At 40.3% G+C, this 20,652-nt stretch overlaps 2 protein-coding genes across 3 annotated transcripts in view; both read left to right on the plus strand.

Annotated features, from left to right (window-relative positions):
• The window catches only part of ARPC5 (actin related protein 2/3 complex subunit 5), a 1,051,210-nt gene that overhangs the window by 629,562 nt on the left and 400,996 nt on the right, over positions 1-20,652 (plus strand). The gene's annotated exons all lie outside the window — the stretch shown is intronic.
• The window catches only part of COLGALT2 (collagen beta(1-O)galactosyltransferase 2), a 104,072-nt gene continuing 92,909 nt past the window's right edge, over positions 9,490-20,652 (plus strand). For both annotated transcript variants that reach the window (XR_007720629.1, XM_050765899.1), the window contains exon 1: positions 9,490-10,196. Coding sequence is in view for 1 of the 2 variants with exons in the window: in XM_050765899.1 (XP_050621856.1) it covers positions 9,934-10,196 (263 nt within the window). In the remaining variant the exon portion in view is untranslated. The remainder of the gene's footprint in view (positions 10,197-20,652) is intronic.

Raw genomic sequence — 20,652 nt, forward strand, 5'->3', positions numbered from 1 at the left:
AAAAGAGACAAAAAGTCAGCAAACATAACTTGATGTTCAGCCACAATGATTGAGTGAGAAAATGCAAATTAAGGTAAGAAGATACCATAATACACCTATCAGATTAGCAACAAAAACCAAGAGTTGGCGGAAAAGTAGACCAAAGGAAAGATGCACAAATCTATGATCCAACAATTCTAGTCCCAGGTATATATTCTAGAGCAATATTTTTAAATGAAGTGCCAGGACCTGTTAGTGGTTGTGAAATAAATTGAGTGGGTTGAGTACAGTATTTAAAAAGGAATTATTTAAAACATACATAGATTTCCAATCAACAACTTGAATGAATCTCATAAAAACCTAATGTATAGTCAAAATGTTCATTATAGAAGAGTATATACGATATTTGATTTGTAAAAAATTCAAATATAGCAGCTTTATTCATAATAGCCCAGAAGTGGAAACAACCCAAATGTCCCTCAACTGATAGAATATATAAAGTGGTATGTCCATACAGTGGAATATTATTCAGCATTAAAAAGGAATAAAGTACTCATGCTACATCAATAGACCTTGAAAACATAGTAAGTGAAAGAAGCCAATCACAAGGGATCACATGTTGTAGAATTCCGTTTATGTGTAATGTCTAAAATAGGCAAATCTATAGAGACAGAAATTAGATTAGTGAGAGAGTAGGGTGAGCTGGGTGACATGAGGATTGATCACTAATGAGTATTGGTTTCTTTTTGTGGTGATAAAAATGTACTAAAATTGATTGTGATCCTGTTGCATAACTATGAATATACTAAAAACCTTTGCAATGTATACTTTAAATAGGTGAATTGTATGGTATTTGAAGAAAAATTCAAATGCAGCAAAACTAACACACATTTAAGAGATGTACCAGAGTTCTCCAGAGAACAGAAACAAAAAGAAAGAAAGATATTAATTTTAAGGAATTGGCTCATGTGATTGCGCAGGTTTGAAAACCTGAAATCTGTGGAAGGCAGGCTGGCAGGTCGGAGACCCAGGAAAAGTATTATGTTGCAGTCTTGAGTCCAAGGACAATCCGGAGTCAGAATTCCTTTCTTCATGGAGAATCCCATTCTTTTAAGGCCTTCAACAGATTGGATGGCAACCCACATTATGAAGCGTAATCTGCTTTACTCCAAGTCTACTGATTTAAATGTTAATCACATTTGAAAAATATCTCACAGCAATATCTAGACTGGTTTGATCAAGCAACTGGGCACCCTAGCCTAGTGAAGTTGACCCATAAAATTAACCATCACAGGAGGCAAAGTTCTAAACAAAATGAAGAGACTGATTAACACAAAATTCAGTCTAGTGCTATCTCTGGAGAATGGAACAAAGCATTGTGACAAGAAGGGACTCAGGGCTTCAGACTTAATGTTCATGTTCCGTTTCTCAAGGTGGGTGCTGAGTATATGGATATTCATTTTATTAGTAATATTTAAATTAATATATTAGTTTATGGATCATATCTGTTAGTTTATAATATATTTCATGTTTATTAAATATTTTTATTAAAATTTTTCTAATATCTAGTACAAAGGGATAGTAAGTTAGGCACTTTCTATAAATAAACAGATGCATATATGCAACCTTAAATAATGCCTGGCTTTGTAAATATGAAAAGACATCAAAAGCAACCCATGGCCCAAAAAATATCCCATCTCTATCTCTAGATATTTAGTCAACATCTATTATCAACATGGATATTGAGTCTCACTGAAGAGGACTGAGTACAAACCCACATTGAAAATGAGCAAATTAAAAATGCCCTATTAAAATTACCCCAAAATGTTAATGGTTGTGGTGGAGTAGTGAATTATGAGTGTTTTTTTTCCTTTTTTTACCCCATTTTCAACATTTTTTAAAGTTCTGTAGTAAAATAAACTTTAATAAATCATTGAATTTTAGTCTTTGGCCTTGAAGGACTGATCTAACATTCCACATTCATGTTAAGATATCTCTTACGGCATATTTACCTTGCTTTAAATGTCCCTCCCTGCTTTCTTCTATTCCTCTCTCCTTCTCCCTCACTCTGTCCTTTCTTCCTTATTTCCCTTCCTTCCTTCTTTCTTTCCTTCCTTCTTCTCCTCCCCATTTAAAATATCCAGTACAACATTAAACAGACACAATGAGCTCTGACATTCTTATCTTGTTCCTGATCACAGGAGGAACACTCAGTCTTTCACCATTAAGGATGATGTTAGCTGTAGGCTTTTTGTCAATGCTGTTTATTACATTGAGGAAGTTCCCTTCTATTCCTATATACTGAGAATTTTTATGAGGAATGCATGTTGGATTCATAAATGCTTTCTCTGCATTTCTTGAGATGATCATATGGTTTTTCAAGTTTGTTAATAAATCGCATGGATTGATTTTTTCTCATTCTTATTGTTGTAAAATACCTATAACATAAAGTTTACTATTTTAAGTGGTATTAAATACATTCATAATGTTGTGCAACTATTACCCATATCCATCTCCATGACTCTTTTATCTTTAAAACTGAAACCTATACCCATTAAACAATAACTCCCCATTTCCCCAACCTCATCCCCTTGGTAACTACTATTCTATTTTGTCTCTGTAATTTTGACTAAGTACCTTATATAAGTTGAATCAATATTTGTCTTTAATGATTAGCTTATTTCACTTAGCATAATGCCCTCAAAGTTAACATGTTGTAGCATGTCAGAATTTCCTCCCTTCTTGAGGCTGAATACTATTCCACTGTATGTATATACCACATTTTGCTTTTCCATTCACTAGTCAGTAGACGCCTGGTTTGCTTCCATATTTTAGCTATTGTGAATAATGCCGCTATGAACATGGGTGCACAAATATCTCTTTGAGACCTTGCTTTCAATTTGTTCAATTTGTTTGGGTATATAGCCAGAAGTAGAAGTGTTAGATTATATGGTAATTATATTTTTAATTTCTTGAAGCACTGTCATACTGTTTTCCACAGCAGCTGTACCATTTTACATTCCCACCAACAGTCCACAATGTTCCAATTTCTCTCCACCCTTGCCAACATTTGTTATTTTCTGTTTTTCTAATAGTGATCCTAATGAGTGTGAAGTGATAAATCTTATAGTTTTGAATTGCATTTCCTAATGATTAGTGATGTTGAGAAACTTTTCATGTGCTTATGGCCATTTGTATATCTTCTTTGGAGAAACGCTTATTCAAAGTCCTTTGCCCATTTTAAAGAAATGATTATATATAAAATTATATAAAATCATATAATTTTTTAGCTTTCTCTTTTTCTACTTCCCATCCTATCTCCCAGCCATGCTCTGTTCATTGTATCTCTCAAGTGTGTCATGCTGTTTCATTCCTTGCTCCTGCAGTTCCACCTACCTGGAATTCCCATCTGTTTCCCCTTCTGTGTTCCTTTTCTTAGTCCATGCTACTCATTTTTCTATTCTTATATTATGAATCAAATTATCTTTTTTCAACTTTTATTTTAAGTTCAGCAGTACATGCGCAGGTTTGTTACACAGGTAAACTTGTTTCATGGGGGGTTTTGATACAGATTATTTCATCATCCAGGTATTTAACCTAGTACCCATTACTTATTTTTCCTGATCCTCACACTCCTCCCACCTTCCATCCTCCAATAGGCCCCAGTGTGTGTCGTTCCCCTCTATGTATCCATGTGTTCTCATTGTTTAGCTCCCACTTATAAGTGAGAACATGTGGTATTTGACTCTCTGTTCCTGCATTAGTTTGCTAATGGCCTCCAGCTCCATCCATGTCCCTGTAAAAGACATTATCTCATTCTTTTTTATGGCTGCATAGTATTCTATGATATATATGCACCACATTTCCTTTACCCAGTCTATTATTGATGGGCATTTAAGTTGATTCCATGTCTTCATTATTGTGAGCAGTGCTGCAAGGAACATACACATCCATGTGTCTTTATAATAGAATGATTTATATTCCTTTGGGTATATAACCAGTAATAGGATTGCCTGATTGAATGTTTTTTCTGTCTTTAGGACTTGGAGGAATTGCCACACTGTCTACCACAATGGTTCAACTAATTTACACTCCCACCAACAGTGTATAAGCATTCTTTTTTTCTCTACAACCTTTCCAGCATGTTATTTCTTGACTTTTTAATAGCCATTCTGATGGTGTGAGATGGTATCTCATTGTGGTTATCCTATAATTGTCAGCCTATTACAGCTGCCCCAGAGGCATTTATTTCCTCCTTTTCTTGGCTGTGGTTTTTACTTGAACTTCTCTAATAATCAGTGATGTTGAGCTTTCCTTCATATGATTGTTGTCCACATCTATACCTTCTTTTGAAAAGTGTCTGTTCATGTCCTTTACCCACTTTTTAGTGGAGTTGTTTGGTTTTTTCCTCTTGTAAATTTGCCTAAGTTCCCTTAGACTCTGGATGTTAGACCCTTGTCAAATACATAGTTGGCAAAAATTTTCCCCCATTCTGTAAGTTGTCTGATTACTCTATTGATAGTTTCTTTTGCTATGCAGTAGCTTAGTTAATTAGATCCCATTTGTCAATTTTTGCTTTTGTTGCAATTGTTTTTCACATCTTCTTCATGAAATCTTTGCCAGTGCTCATGTCCTGAATGGTATTGCCAAGGTTGTCTTCTAGGGTTTTTAGAGCTTTGGGTTTTACATTTACATTTATAAGCCATCTTGAGTTAATTTTTGTATATGATGTAAGGAAGGGGTTCAGTTTCAAGCTTCTGCATATGGCTAGCTGGTTATACCAGCACCATTTATTGAATAGAGAATCCTTTCCCTATTGCTTGTTATTGTCAGGTTTGTCAAAGATCAGATAGTTGTAGGTGTGCAGTCTTATTTCTGGGTTCTCTGTTCTGTTCCATTGATCTATGTGTCTGTTTTTGTACTAGTACCATGCTGTTTCGGTTACTCTAGCCCTGTAGGATAGTTTGAAGTTGGGTAGCATGATGCTTCCAGCCTTATTCTTTTTGCTTAGGATTGTCTTGCCTATTTAGGCTCTTTTTTGTTCCATATGAATTTTAAAATAGTTTTTTTCTAGTTCTGTGAAGAATCTTGATGGTAGTTTAGGAATAGCATTGGATCTATAAATTGCTTTGGGTATATGGCCATTTAAAAAATATTAATTCTTCCTATCCATGCATGCTACTTATTTTTCAATGCTCAATTCAAAGACATCTCTTTAATGAAACATTTCCTAACTATCTCCACCTCTCTACTTCCTTACTTATGCTCTTTTTCCATCATAAAATGACTTATAGTATTTGTGCATTTATATGACACATCTTAGTTATTCATGCATTTCCAGCAACTATATCTTGGCACAGAGTAGGCATTGAGCAAATGTTTGAAGGAATGGGTTAATATAATTTAAGGGATGCATCTATTCTTAAATGAGACATAGAAGTGTAGTTTAAATTTGTATAAACTTGTTTTGAATTGGAAAACATTCTTCTGTAGTAACTATTATATATCTCTTGGATGCAGCCAGAGCATAGACAAAACTTTGACACTGAGATAGTTTAATTTCAGCCTTTCCCACCTCAGTCAGTGCTCTTTTTCTCCCTTAATATTCATTCCCTTCTTAGGACCCAGAGTCCTCAGGCCTACGTATCAGAAATCCATAAAATTTGCTTTGTCACCGAAGAGTCCTATGCTCCAAATTAGGATCCCATTCAGTTCCCTTTATCAAAGCTTCTTATAGTCCATTTCAGTTTAGGTGCTGAGATTTAAAAATCTGATTGAATTAAAAAGATATCATCAAATGTTCCTCTCTCAAGGATTTTCATGTTGAAATTGGCAGAATTGTCAATTCAAGTAAATTTTACATTGTAGGATTTTAGGCTGGATAAGAAAAGTGAGTAAAACAAATCAGATAGTGAAAGAAAGATATTTCAGTACAAAAGAAAGAAGCCTGGATAATTCAGCCAAGATACTCTTTCTGCCAACTATGGCCCAGCAGGACTTCTGAGGGGCTGACCACTTTCTCCCTCTTTTTCCAGGGGAGAAGCATTCAAATATTCAACGCTCAAATGATTGGCATTTAGCAATTTCATAAATGTTTGTTGAATGAAAAAATGAGGCAAGCATTTAAAACTTTTTTACATAAGAAGGAATTGATGATCAAAAAGGTCAAGTTTCCAAGGTCACAAAGAGAATAAGTGACACAAGTGAGATGAAAATTCAGCTCTAAGTGTCAGTTGCTCTTTCAAGCCTATCACAGCTGCCCCAGAGGCATTTATTTCCTCCTCTTCTTGGCTGCTGGAGCCATAGACACCTTGAGAAGCTTTCCTGCAAGAAGTCCTCTGGCCACCTCATAGGCCCTGCCCCCACCAGATTGCACTAAGGGTGACAGTCCAAGAGGTTTTGTTGTCCCAGGAGGAAGTCCCTTGTGCTGGAACAGTATGGCGAAGGGATATGAGAGAAAGTGCTTACTTCTAACTTTATGTAGAATCTGTTGGAACAGTCTACTGGCAGTGGAGACAAAGAGATGTGTGTGTACAACCCTGACTTTCCATTCAGCTGATTTTCCATGGAAAGAGCATTATAAGCAATGAATATTTTAAAATATAATTGGCTTTTATTTTTAAATTAGTTTTTTTTTCAAATTAACTGTCATAACATCACTCCTATGGGGGGGGGAAACATTCAAATTCACATTACTGATTTCTGAAGAACTTATGAAACAAATCTGTTAGTAAGATGGGGACTTAACTTTTCCCAGGCTTCCCCTCCACTGCCCCCCAGCCATAATTACAATGATCTTCTACTGTTGCATACCCTGTTATGACCTTAATATTCTCAGTCACTAAATGAGCACTCTAAATTAAAAGTTTTAAATAGGTGCTTTGTAAGTTATGTGGTTGGGAAACCCTTGATTTCATCTACAGAACAGGTTGTAGTTATTTCAAGAGAACTCCGTGGAGCCGATTTCATTATAATGTCATTAGAGATCATACAGGTTTAGATGCTTCATCATTGAAAAAATAGACTCAGATAAGCTGTTGACTTTAGGTAACTGTATTTGTTTGTCCTCATGCTGTGAATAAAGACATATCTGAGATTGGGTAATTTATAAAGAAAAAGAGGTTTAGTGGACTCACAGTTCCACATGGCTGGGGAGGCTTCACAATCATGGTGGAAGGCAAAGGAGGAGCAAAGACACATCTTACATGGCTGCAGGCAAGGGAGCATGTGCAGGGGAACTGCCCTTTATAAAACCATCAGATCTTGTGAGACTTATTCACTATCACGAGACCAGCATGGGAAAAACCTGCCCCCATGATTCAATTGCCTCCCACAACACGTGGGGATTATGGGAGCTATAATTCAATATAAAATTTGGGTGGGGACACAGCCAGACCATATCAGTAACAGAAGGAAAATAAGACAGAAATGTGGTTGCCTAGCTTTAAACTCCCTCTGTTTGCAGTGAAGTGAACAAATGATAACTATCAAACCAAGTTTGGCTAAGGAGTGAGGATTTTAGAATTGAAAGATGAGTGGGACATAGTTCAAGAAAGGGAAACAAGGAAGACAGAACAACATGGAGATTGTCTCCATGAAACCTTTCTAACAGTCCCATCACTACCTCCCCTGTGGAAATGACCACACCTTCCTCTATCCCTTCACTGTTGCTGGTACATCTGTTATGGTACTTCTAACAGATGTTTAACTGTCAGCCTTCCCTATAAGACTGTGAGCCCTTTGAAAGTGGGAACAATTCCTGAAAATGGATGGAAGGGAAGGAAATGTCTGTAGGCCATTAGATATAAAAATATGAAGATTAGAGAAGAGATTAGAGCAGAAGACATAGATTTTGAGGATATAACCCCAGAAGACCATATGGAGTGGGAAGACTAGCACACTGTAGGGAGGCACACAGTGAAGGGGCTTGGCTCAGAGACAAGTAGTATCAGAGGAGATCTAGGATGGGAGATTATGTAACCGTGGTCCAGGAAGGTGAGAACCGAAGAGTTCACTGAATCCGCCAATGCTGAGGCCATCTGTTGGTTTTGCAGAACAGTGGGGAGGGCTGACGCCTTACTGCACTGTGATGGGAAAGATGGGAGATGAAGAAGTGGAGAATACAAGTATAGATCTCTCTTCCAAGGAGCTTGGTCAAGCAAAGGGATTGCTAGAAGAAGACACAAGATTTTTTAAAAGTTTTTTTTCCTTTTTTTTTTTTTTTTTTTTTTTTGCAGATAAGAGAAGATTGACCAAGTATTTAGCTTCAGAGAAAGGAGCTGACAGAGATCAATTGAAGATTCAGTAGAGAGTGGAATAATAGAGAAAAATCACAGGCTCGAAAGGGAGGCCTCTCTTTCTAGGTGGTGATATACTTCAAAAGACAGTGGGGAAGACGTCTAATAGTTGCTGAGAAGGATTGATAACAACTAATAAAAAGACTATGGGGCAGACCTGAGGGTGAGTTGGGATTGGAGATCATTAATGTTCACTGGCACCAAAGCATCCTGCGTACTTATCCATCAAAGGCTACACAATATATCTTCAAAAGTAAATTTCCGGCCAAGCATGGTGGCTGATGCCTGTAATTGCATCACTTTGGGAGGCCAAGGTGGGCATATCACTTGAGCCCAGGAGTTCCAGACCAGCCTGGACAAAATGGTGAAAACCCGTCTCTACAAAAAAAAAAAAAAAAAAAAAAAAAAAAAATATATATATATATATATACACACACACACACACACACACACACACACACACACACAAAAATTAGCTGAGCGTGGTGATGGACACCTGTGGTCCCAGCTACTCGGGAGGCTGAGGTGGGAGGATTGCTTGAGCCCAGGAGGTCGAGGCTGCAGTGAGCTATGATGGTGCCACTGCACTCCAGCCCTAGCAACAGAGTGAGGCCCTGTCTCAAAAAAAAAAAAAAAAAAAAAAAAAAAAAAAAAAAAAAAAAAGTGAATCTCCTTTCTTTAGCGGTGAGTGTATGCCAGCAGTTTCATTTTATGTACTAATTGTGTTCTTCCTTCACCCCTTCGTTTCTTTCTTATCTCTTCTCTACTCTCCAACATGCGCGAATTTTCCCTCTTTGTTACTCTGTCCTATTGGCTAATTATGGAAAAAGAAAACCAGCTAAGTGAATCTACTCTTTCACAGCCCTCCTGTGAGGAGGCTTACTGGATTCACAGTAAAGTGAGGCTTCAGGACAGTGTCTACCAAGGGCATTCTTTTATTTTGGGAGGTCTGATCTGGCTCCAAAATTCTCCAAGTCTTAAAACTTTGTGTTACTGGGTGTCTACTCAGTCAAGAATGAATTTCAGAAGCTGAATGTATAAGAAAATACAGACATGCTGCCTTTGTGGTGGTTGAACAAGTGTTTATCATAATCGTGAATAGTTGGGGACACTTTTCATTTTAGAACTCTACTCAGTCAATAGGTGCATTATGAAAACTGGATACATTGCATCACTGTGAAGGGCTTCAGTCTGCGGTTTGCAAAAGCAGAATAAATTTTCTTGGGGTTGTACCGTTATGTACACACACACACACACACTCACACGCCCATTGGCAGACAGGGCCACACCTCACGGCTCTGGGGAAGGCCACAGACCTCAGCTGTACGAGCGGAGCCTGGACTAGAGGAACTTTCCGCAAGACTCAGGGCACAGAGCCCCACGGCCACTACTGCCTGCGGGTCGGAGGCGGAGGGGAGCGCCGGCGGCTGCAGGTACGCTGCGCACCCACATTAGGGCCTGGGCGGTGCAGCGGCGGCGGGAGGGTCCTGGGAACCGCAGCCGCCAGAGCCAGTGTGTGAGCCGGCCGGCCCCGGCAAGCCGCATCCCCCGGCCGCCCCTCGTAGCCTCCTTGCTCCCTGGCAGCCGCCGCCTCCCTCAGGCAGCCCAGCCGGGCGCTCGCGGCAGGACCTCCCCTCAGCCCGCCTCGGCCCGGAACATGGCTGCGCGCCCTGCCGCCACCTTCGCCTGGTCGCTACTGCTCCTCTCCTCAGCCCTGCTCCGCGAAGGCTGCCGAGCGCGCTTCGCTGCCGAGCCGGACTCGGAGGACGACGGAGAGGAGCCGGTGGTTTTCCCGGAGTCGCCCCTGCAGAGCCCCACGGTGCTCGTGGCGGTCCTCGCCCGCAACGCGGCGCACACGCTGCCGCACTTCCTCGGCTGCCTGGAGCGGCTGGACTACCCCAAGAGCAGGATGGCCATCTGGTGAGCGCTCACGGGCCCCGGGCCGCCGCGGCGGGAAGCGGGGCGGCCTGCCCAGACCGGACAGCTCCCGGAGCAGCCGCTGCAGGGAGCCGCGGGGGGGGGGGGGTCACGCGGGAAATCTGGCGCACACACCCCCTCGCTGCCCGCGCCGCTGGCAGGCGAATCGGACGGTCGGGCTGAGGAGGGACGCGCGGGTCAGTGTGCGCAGGGGGTGCTGATGGGGAGAACCGACCCGCTGGAGCTCTGGAGGGTAGCCTGCGAATTGGGCGGCTTTGTCCCACAAGGGGAATCGGGGACACCCCTCAAGGAGGCTTTCAGTTCCCTCCCTTTCAAATCTTGAGGTTTCCTCTTTCCCCACCTCATACTGCTAGCCCTGACATGAGGGGATACGGTGCCTGTCGCCGTATTCCCCTGTAGACGCGACAGATGGAACGTAACTGCGGTTGGCCAGGGGTTCCATAGTGGCTAGGGCGCCGGAGTGCGCTGCTCTGACTTCCCGGTGCCAGGCTTCTGCTCCAGGCTGGAAATGTGCTTCTAGCTCTCCCAGGGGGACCTGGACCTAGGGGTGGAGATTGGGCGGGGCCCGCGGAGAGTGCCCAACCATGGCACCACCTGGGCCTGGTCTCCTGAGAGCGCTCCGCGCTGTCCCTGCCAGTGCGTCGGGGTTCCATGTCCTGGGGAGCGACGAAGACGCCCTGGGAAAGATAAACAGCCAAGTTTTGTCCCCGGAGGAAAGAAGCTTGGACTTGGTCTCTGTGTCTGCTGCGGGGAGGGCCAGGGGATCAGTGCGGGTGGCTGCCCGCCCCACCTTGTAGAACTTGGTCGTCTCGCACCTTTTATAAACGCGAGGATCAAAGGGCGAGAAGTTAGTTGGTGGCGAGGCAAGCCGCTGAGGAGCTTGTGGAGGACGAGGAGGTGGACGCTGGCCAGGGGAGATGGGCTGTCAGGTACTCAGACAAGAAGACTCTGGCCCCCTGAGGAAGACAGAGCCCAGGTGACTCTGTCTTGTGTTGATAAAGGGAGCTGTTCTCAGTCGAGACAAATCCTTAAAGCAGCGGTTGGGCAAAGAGAGGAAGAGGACTAAAAGCAGCAGCTAAAATTGGCAGCCTCAGAGTACCTGGTGGGAGAGGTGCAAAGGTGCAAAAGCAAACATGTGATATAGTACAGCACTGTGCTGTACACTGCTTTACTATACACCCTGCCATACGTGACTGCCTCGCGGAGAAGGGCATATTACGTGGAAAGAGAGCACTGGGACAGCCAGGCTTTAAAAGAGAAGGAATATTTTTTTTTAACCACTTCAGTACCAAAATAAATTCACACATATCAGTTACCTTAGTTGTTTTTTTTTTAAGAGATATTTTAAAATATGGTTTTGATCTTTATGCACGATTTAGTTTTTTAAAACGTTACAGTATTTACCATAAGAAGTTGGTGAGTGGTGAAGCAGGTGTCAGGCACATGTTTTGCTACCCGATTTAGAGACATTACCTCTTTTTATCATACAGTAAACTTTTAAGAGGATACTATGATGTTTATTTTGCAAGGAAGAGACAAGACTTGCATCAGTTCAGTAAGTCACTTAAAGTCACAGAATTAGTACATGGTGAAACTGGAATTTGAACCCAAGCATATCCCTAAAGGGCACTAAAGGCAGGGAACATGATATAAACAAAATTTAAATCAACCTGTAATCCACAAATTAGGAGACTTGACTTGTTTATCACTAGTCTGATATGTGATTTGGGGCTGGTTGCTTGGAATCCATAGGCATCAGTTTCCTCATCAATAAAACAAGGAAGTTGGAATAAATGATTTCAAAAATTCTTTATGACTCTTGAATTCCATAGATTCTGCAATATAATTAGGATCAACCAGCATCAATGTACATCCTAAGTTCCCTGTAAGTTCCAGATAGTATGGACACGGGTGTCTTATTTAGATGAGAGAATTCCAGTTCTGCATAGACCTTTGAAATCTGTTTTCCTTTATGTCCAGCATTGGCAGGTTAAGCAAGAAGTACAAGGCCATGCTTACATCAGTCATTGAAGACTCTTCTTTGAACAATCTTGGTTCTGTCTTTAAAACATTATATAATTCTTTAGGTAACAATAATACAAATCCCAGTTTTGAAATAGTCCTTTTCAGCTCACAAAGGAGCTGTAAAGAACCTTTGGAAATAACTTTCATGTACTGTTATCTCATTTGATTCTTACTATCATTCTGTGAAGAAATAAAATAATCTCTATTTCCCAGAAGAAGAAATGTGTTTAAAGTAATTGACTTACTCAAAATTACATTTATTTATAAATTCCACACGTCATAATAAGAGCTCATGGTTCTTCTAAGAACTTTACATTCATTTTCTAGTTTAAGCTTCCAAATGACCCTATCAGATATGCACTGTTGTTATACCACTTTACAGGTGAGAGAACTGAGGTACAGAGAGACTGTATAAGCACATTCTTCTAATGCATTTTTAAAATAAGAACCAGCCAGGTCAGGGCTGAAAAAAAAAATGTATTTAGATATGTGTGGTTTTTACAGATAAATATGATTCATTTTATTGGGCAGTGTAAGGTGATCTGAATGGCTTTTAAAGGGTTTGGGGAAGAACCAAATGACTTATAAATCAGATTGGGGCAGTTGTATGGATATGGATGGCTCCTTGATGAGTTGACACTTAGTTTGAACTAAGTTTTGAAGGAAGAGTAAAAATCAACTAAAACCTGGGAAAGAAGGATGGCTCTAGAAAAAGGGATCAGCAAGGCAAAAACAAACAAACAAAAAAGATGATAGGGCATCAACCAGAGTTTTCTTTCAGGGAGTTGAAGTGGGTGGCAGGTCTAATGACTGCAAGTCTACAGATGGATTGTATTGTACCATAGAATCTCTCTGGAAATGCTGACTTCTGGTCTGGCCCTAGGGGAACATTTGGCTGGGAAGTTTATGGGATATAACACTGATGGGAGGTGGTACCTCAGTTTAGGATGTTACAACTTTGAGGTGCTTCTGCCAATTGCTTGCCTCTAGTTTCTCATTCCCAAGCTCTATGCAACATTCCAAGGTACCAAACTGATTAGTATCCATTCTGCAAAGTCAGCACATGCTGATGTCGAAAATGGCTGTGAGCTACCCAGAACTTTATAAAATAGAACTGCAGTGAATACAGAGCCACACGGAGTTCAGCTTCCTCTGAATCTGATCTCAATAACTCACTCTGTGCAGACTCACTCTTCTCATTCATCCACCCACGGGCTAGAGGAGCATCTGATTTCTGTCCTAGGTGGGTCAGTGAGAGACCTGGCTTATTGATCACATTCAGACTCCCCTGTTATGTGATCATTTTTCTCACTTTAAGTTCTGGACCAGATCTGCACTGCACATACAGGTAAAATGAGTATCATCAAATCGACCTGGAAGATCCTGCTGTTAAAGAATGTCTGCAATTATCTCAGTTAGCATCAAGTTTATTCAGATTAGTCTGAACAAAGGAAAATTTATATTTTATAGATACTTTGTACAAGCAAAAAGGAAAGCTATTTACATTTACCTGTCTGATCTCAAAGTCCACCAAACTAATTGTTTTCCTTCAAATATCACAATCCTGTGATAAGAACCTAAGGAAGATATCTATCTCATGTGTCCTAAAACCTGCACTAAGTTTTAGGGAATTGGCAATATGCTGAGGTGAAGGGAACTGTGAGGCATTGCGACAAGTGGCAGTGTACTTTAGTGGGTTATCCTTAATTCAGTGGAGCCGTGAGCAAGTGGCCTTAGCAACAGAGGGAAGGCTGACCTTATCTCCCTTAAACCTATGATTAGGGAGAGTGGGGCCAAGTACCATGAGAGTGAAAACTGAAGCATGGCACAGGGAAAAACATTTGCCCCAAATGAAACATTAAGTTTTTCTTTTGGAGAGCCTGCTGTTGCTTGTGGGAAGACAGTTGGGATTCACAGAGCCTGTGCAGGCACAAGGCAGTAACTGCTATGTAATTATAGAAAGATCTGGGCATTTTGTTTGGTAGAGTTTTGAAAAGTAACATACTAAATTGGGAACCACTTTATGGATTTTTAAATAAAGAGATGAGCTTCTGTTGACATAAACATAAACAGTGATGAGCTGGGGGATGATCCTAACATTTTGCATACTACTTTATTTCTGCATTGTTTGGGGATTATCTTGAATTTATCTCCACATTTTAATGTCTAATCAGTAGCATTTTCATAACTGTTTAACTAGAAATGCTAATATACTTTGTGTTTATAAAATGTTCCAAACTATTATCAGTGACATTTTTCAGCACCAGTGGTAAGAATGGTGTCATATTTTATCATTACAATCTTGACATTAAATATTGTATGTTATCCCTACAGATAGAAGTCTTGGTTTATGACTGAAAAAGCAGATGATGCCTTAGTCCCCTTCTCTCTGTTCATCTATTTTCCTCACCTTTTTCTTCCTTTCCTCATTTTCCCAATCTGGTAGTTTAGCGTGGAGGGCATCAACCAGAGTTGGAGGAAGAAATATACAAGCTTAGGGTCAGATAGACTAGAGCGCAAATCTGTGTGTTTGTGGGCACATCAGTAAACTTCTAAGACATGATTGCCTTGTCTTCAAATAACTGATAGTAACACCTGTCGCAAAGAGTTATTGTTACAAGTAAATGATACAAGGTATGCACAATGTCTTTTACATAAATGCTACTAAGTCAATGATAGTTGCTATTTCTTTTCAATCTTTTCCTTTTTCTCCTATCTCCTTTACCTTTACCTGTCAAAATCAAGATTTTAAAAAATCTTCAAATGGAAATTCGTTTAGTTTCTTCTTTCCAACAACAACAACAAAATATTAGTATAGAAAACTAACATTTACCTGGATGCAGTGGCTCATGCCTGTAATTCTAGCACTTTGGGAGGCCGAGGTAGGCAGATTTCTTAAGCCAAGGAGTTCAAGACCAGCCTGGGCAACATGGTGAAACGCCATCTCTACAAGAAATGCAAAAATTATCCAGGCACGATGGCATGCACCTGTAGTCCCAGCTACTTGGAAGACTGAGGTGGGTGGATTGCTTGAACCCAGGAGGTGGAGGTTGCAGCAAGCCGAGATTGAGCCGCTATACTCCATCCTGGGCAACACAGCAAGACCCTGTCTCAAAAAAAAAGAAAAGAAAAGAAAAAAGGGAAGGGAAGGGAAAAAGAAGAAGGAAGGAAGGAAGGAAGGAAGGAAGGAAGGAAGGAAGGAAGGAAGGAAGGAAGGAAGGAAGGAAAGAAGAAGGGAAGGAAGGAAGGATACATTCATGGAGGCACTGTTCTAAACATTTTGGTATCAAAACTGATTTACTCCAGAGGACAACCCTAGGTGGGAGATGCCATTACATTCTACTCTATTATTTTACACAGAAGGAAACTGAGGCACAGAGAATATAAATAACTTGCCTGAGGTCACTAGGCTAATGCATGGTGGAGCCAGGATGTGACCCAGGCAGCTAATGTTGCAGACCGAGTATAGATGGTCTGCTTAAGATCATGAAAAGACCAATTAGTTCTAGTTTTTGCTTCTGTCAGTTGACCCAACTTGGAAAGATAAGAACGCTAGTGTTTCTTTCAAATAAGAATTGTCATTTCCACTTGAATGATGCAAGGGTCTCAGTGGTTCTCTTCCGCTGTCTTGATAATTTCATCACTTAGTTCAGGCACTTTTTAGTGAACTCTAATCTGTTTTGGTATATTTCGTAGGGACAAATTACGACTAAAATGTGAGTTATACATAATAGACAGGTCACTTGCTGTGATCATAGCTACATAACAGTAGAAAGAAATTTCTCAAGTATTATTAGTGGCAAATGATTAAGGCGGCACTGATCATATATGTATTGGCTACATTTTCAGTTTGCAATGGTAAAATAGAGGTTCCATTTTTCAGCCTTTTTAATCAGTAGTCTTAGATTTGGTTGTCCCCTGAATTCAGCTTAATTCCAAATGATTGAAGAAATTATCAATCCTCCCTGCAACCTCCAATTTCAAAACATGATTGGACCTGAGAATAGTTCCTTTTGGTAAAAACTGAAGCGACTAATAAATGTCACCAATCCTGTTGTTCCAATTATGACAACTTAACTGCAGAATTAGAAAGGATACCTAAATTGCCCTGGTTTTATTACATTGAGTTCCATGACGAGGGATCTAAAGCACAGGGCAGTGAAGAGATTTCCATGGTGATTATGGAATGAGATAACTGATTTCTAGATTTTTAATCCTGTGTAGCTGTTTTAATGCTGATTATTTTATCATGAATATTCTTCTTGGTTTAAAGGAGCATGGGGAGTATTTTAAGCAGAGTTTGGTTTTCCCAGATTTGTTTTAGCTCCTTTATCCAAGTGATTATGCCAGGGAGTTTCTTTGTGACTCCAAATACATAAGCATGTGCTTCTTAGGTTCCTTTTGCTTGTCTGTCTTTGGTGGTCATAGGCATGAACAATGAATGCCTTGTAACTGAGAAGGCTGCTGGTCGTCCCTTGGTTCTTTTTCCAACACTTAAATGTGCACATGGGTCATATTGCTGTGTGGCACCGTCTCCAAGTCTGTGGCACAGTATAGTAGGACCATTATAAGGCTTATATAGGACTATAGTAGGACAATAATAAGGCTTGTTTCTGCACATTTCTTGACATAGCATAACAACATACCGTAAAGTCTGAAAGAAAATCATTAGCCTATGGTATGGCCACTACACCTATTCCCCAGTTACCATATCATGAAGAACTTTTACTGTATGTGTTTAAATTATGGCTATTATTCATCAGGAATTACAAAACGTATGTATTGTATGTTTTGACATTTTTATTTCAAAAGACTGACTTGTTCATTTAATTGCATTTAATTGATATGTTGTCAGCCTATCAAAAATTGTTAATTTTTTAAAATCTGAAGCCCTTAGGGTCTTTGTGGGTTTTTAATAGTAATTCAGTTATTTTAAGAATTTGCTCTTCTGGCTTTTTAAAATGGAAAAGTAATATACTTGCATAATAAATTTTTTTTAAAAGTATGGTTGGGAATATAACAAAAATTAAATCTCCCGTCTACTCTGTACCACCTGCCAGTAACCAATGTTAACACTTTCTTGTGTATTTTTCAAGAAACCTTCTATACATGTACATATATCCTTTTCATTTTATCCCAAATATGAGTGTTTTACATACCCAATTCTGGATAAGTGTGATATGTTAAAATCTATCTCTCTATCCTATGTTCTTTAAACACTGCCAGCCTACCTACAGCCATGACCTGGGTGGCACAGTAAAAGCCAGCTTCATATAACACCTGTTCCAGGCAGGTACTCTGAAGGCCTCTCTGATAACACTCATCCTGCTCTCTTGTCCTTGTCTCTCTGGCCTCTAGAAGGTCTGGCCCTAATAAAAAAAACTTTCTGATGAGGAATAATATTCATCCAAAAGTTCATTTATCATAAATGTGTAACTTGATAACTTTTCACACACAAAACATGCCATGTAACCAGCACCTGACCTTGCCAGGCCTGGATTCATACATAGCAACTATTGTTGGAGCTGAGTAGCTGCTGTCCCCTGGATTTTGTCCAGGCAGCCCAGTCACCATCAGACACACACTGTGTGCACTTGCAGTTAGTCCTCGCTGTCTTTCTTTGACTTGACTTGCCTGACCCCTGTTGGCATTTGGGTGGTGACCTTTGCTCCCACCCCAGGCTGCTGAAGGAACCCCAGGACCCAAGCAGTAACTGCTTTGGGGAACCAGCAGGCTTGGCAAGCTGCCAGCAAGTGACCTAGTGGTAAAAGGATCAAGATTGTATTACTTCTCCCTTAGCTCTCTACTCCTCTGGTAGGAAAGCTGTGCATTAATGTTCGTAAAAATAGAAAAGAAGCTCATTATAGGTAATAATTGAAAAGTCAGTCAGAATATAAATAGAGTGGCTGTAATTAATTTGCTGAAACTTTCTGTAGTTCAGATCCATGAAAATGCAGCATTTGTGGTTGGTGGCATTAGCCAAGCCTCTTGCATGAATTAAACCTCAGATTTGGCTGCAGGGCATTTCTTTTCCTCTTTAGGAGCACCATACAGAAATCCTTTCAGAGTTAGTCTTTGAATAATAGCTCCATGATATCCTGCCAGGGCTGACTTTGTAAAACGTGTTTCACTTAATTGAAGCAACAATTATTATTTTAGTTGTGTGTCAAATTCAGCAAGCTAAGGCCTGTCCCCTGACTTGTTGGTTTAACTGATAAGATTTTGTTCCTCTGCAAACATAATGCAAATTAATCTCCTTCCCTCCAGTGTTTTCTGATTAGTGTTTGAAGACATCTTAGAAGATATGTCTTTCAGAAACACAAATAATAACATAAATAATGATCTTGGAATAGTGATCTTGGGCTATATGCCCCCAAGAGTATGGTAGAAGATGAATCCTGGGACGAGCTGCTGAGCTGAAGCATTTTCATAAGTACCTGATTTCATTCACACATTGGCTTTATTGGAATAGTTCATTACCTCCAGGTTGAATCACTTCAAGGCCTATTGAGGGATACATCAGGCTGCAGAGAGGAGGTTCCTTACATAGAGCTTTCTGCATTTGGACTGCCAAGCCCAAAGTGCGTACAATTGCTGCCAAGAGGGAAGTAGGACTCCTTCTTTCCAGCCCCTTTTCTTTCTGAGAGTGATTGTATATGTTTTGGAGATGAGGCGGGCAGTGGTGAAGGCAAGTATCTTATTCTCACAAGAGAGAGAGAGATATAACTCTAAGACAGGAGGGTCTATGGAGGTACATTGATTGGTGTTCTCCCTGAAAGCCATATTAAGTGAGAAATTGCTGCTTTTTAGAGTCTTGGGAAAGGTAGAATTTTCTAGAGACTAACAGTGGAACTTAAATTCTTGGGATAGTTGTGAAAAATGTGGTTGTAGACATTTGGGGCCATGGCATTCCCGACACAGAGTCCCTTGCTGGACTAATAGACTGCTTTTTAGTTTCTTGGTTGCCAGCCAGCCCCATAATCCTGTCTCAGCTCCACACACCACAGTGATTATGGTTTACACCCGCCAAGATAGTAGAAAGTTGCTGCCAAGCGGAATCAGGATTTTTCATGTCATCACTGCACCATTGAACAGTAAGCTTGTATGTAGCTCCCACGCCACTGCTTTCCCTGTGCTAGAAACAGGTTGGGCAGTAGAGCGTTCCGACAGTCAGACCATGTCTTGTGTTGCAAATGGGTTTTGTGGAATTGGCATGTAAGGCTTGAAACAGCCAGCATACAAAAATATTTTAGAAAAGTACAAGCCTCTTCTCTGTCTTTCCTCAATCTTGTTAGATTTTAATAAGATTTACTGGGTACATTGGTTTCCATTGTAGGCTTTTTATTTAGCAAGACAAACTATGGATTTCTAAAACAATGGATTTTAAAAGTGTTAGGTACTTTCTTTTATTTATTCCACCATCATTGATTGTCTGTGTGGATAAATCCAGGTGATCACATTGAAATTAGTAATTGAGGTGGCCTACAAGTGACTTGTCGCCATTGGTCTAGTTCATTGGCCATGAATGGACATGGTCCTTACCATTGTTCTGCCAACACTTTAGTATAAAGCTGCTGGATTCAATAGTGTTTCCCAAATACAGGTTCAGAGGCCAGTTGCATCACAATGCCTGGAGCATTTGTTAGATACATGGATTTCTGGGGCCCACTTCGGTCACATTCATCAGATGGTCCACAGCGGGGGCCTAGGAATTGGTGTGTTAAGCATGTACACAAGTGACTTGGATGCACTTCTTCTTGGTTCGGGAACTGCAGAAGATGAGCTCCTAGACGGCTATGTATGCACTTAAAGTACAGATCATGGGGTTTTCAGAGTTTGTAAAGTTGGCATACTCTGGAATATTCTAAACTCCAGATTCCAGATGCTTAAACCATCGAAAAGACCAAGGGGTTTTCTTATTCAGAGAAGTCGTAATGTACAGGATTATACAGGAGAAACCCAGCCAGGCATGCATCATTTGTGTTATTATTATTATTATTAAGTCAAGCACATATGTTCTGTCTCTAATAGTAGCAATTTTTTAAAAGGATTTTTTAAAAGACGGTGCCCCAAATGTTTTGCCCACTGTATGAAGCTCCTTGCACTGGGACTCAGTATAAAACGGTACTCTGTCACACTCTTTCCTCAGTGTATCTTACACAATGAGTTCATTAAGCCTTTGGCATTGCAGAAGAAAAAATACCTATTAATGAACATCTTTTAATAGAGTACAGGGAAATCAGACCATTGCATTTCCTTAAACTAAATAGAATTCATTGGAGCCACTTCAGTCCCCATGTTCCCTAATCTTGGTTTCTTTGTTTCTCATATTTAATTTTCTTTGATTTTTCCCGTTGGCATGCCATTAAAAACTCCTCCCCTCATTTGTGACAAATGTAAACAGTCTACTAAA

The sequence above is a fragment of the Macaca thibetana genome, chromosome 1 (assembly GCF_024542745.1).
Source record: "Macaca thibetana thibetana isolate TM-01 chromosome 1, ASM2454274v1, whole genome shotgun sequence".
NCBI lineage: Eukaryota > Metazoa > Chordata > Mammalia > Primates > Cercopithecidae > Macaca > Macaca thibetana.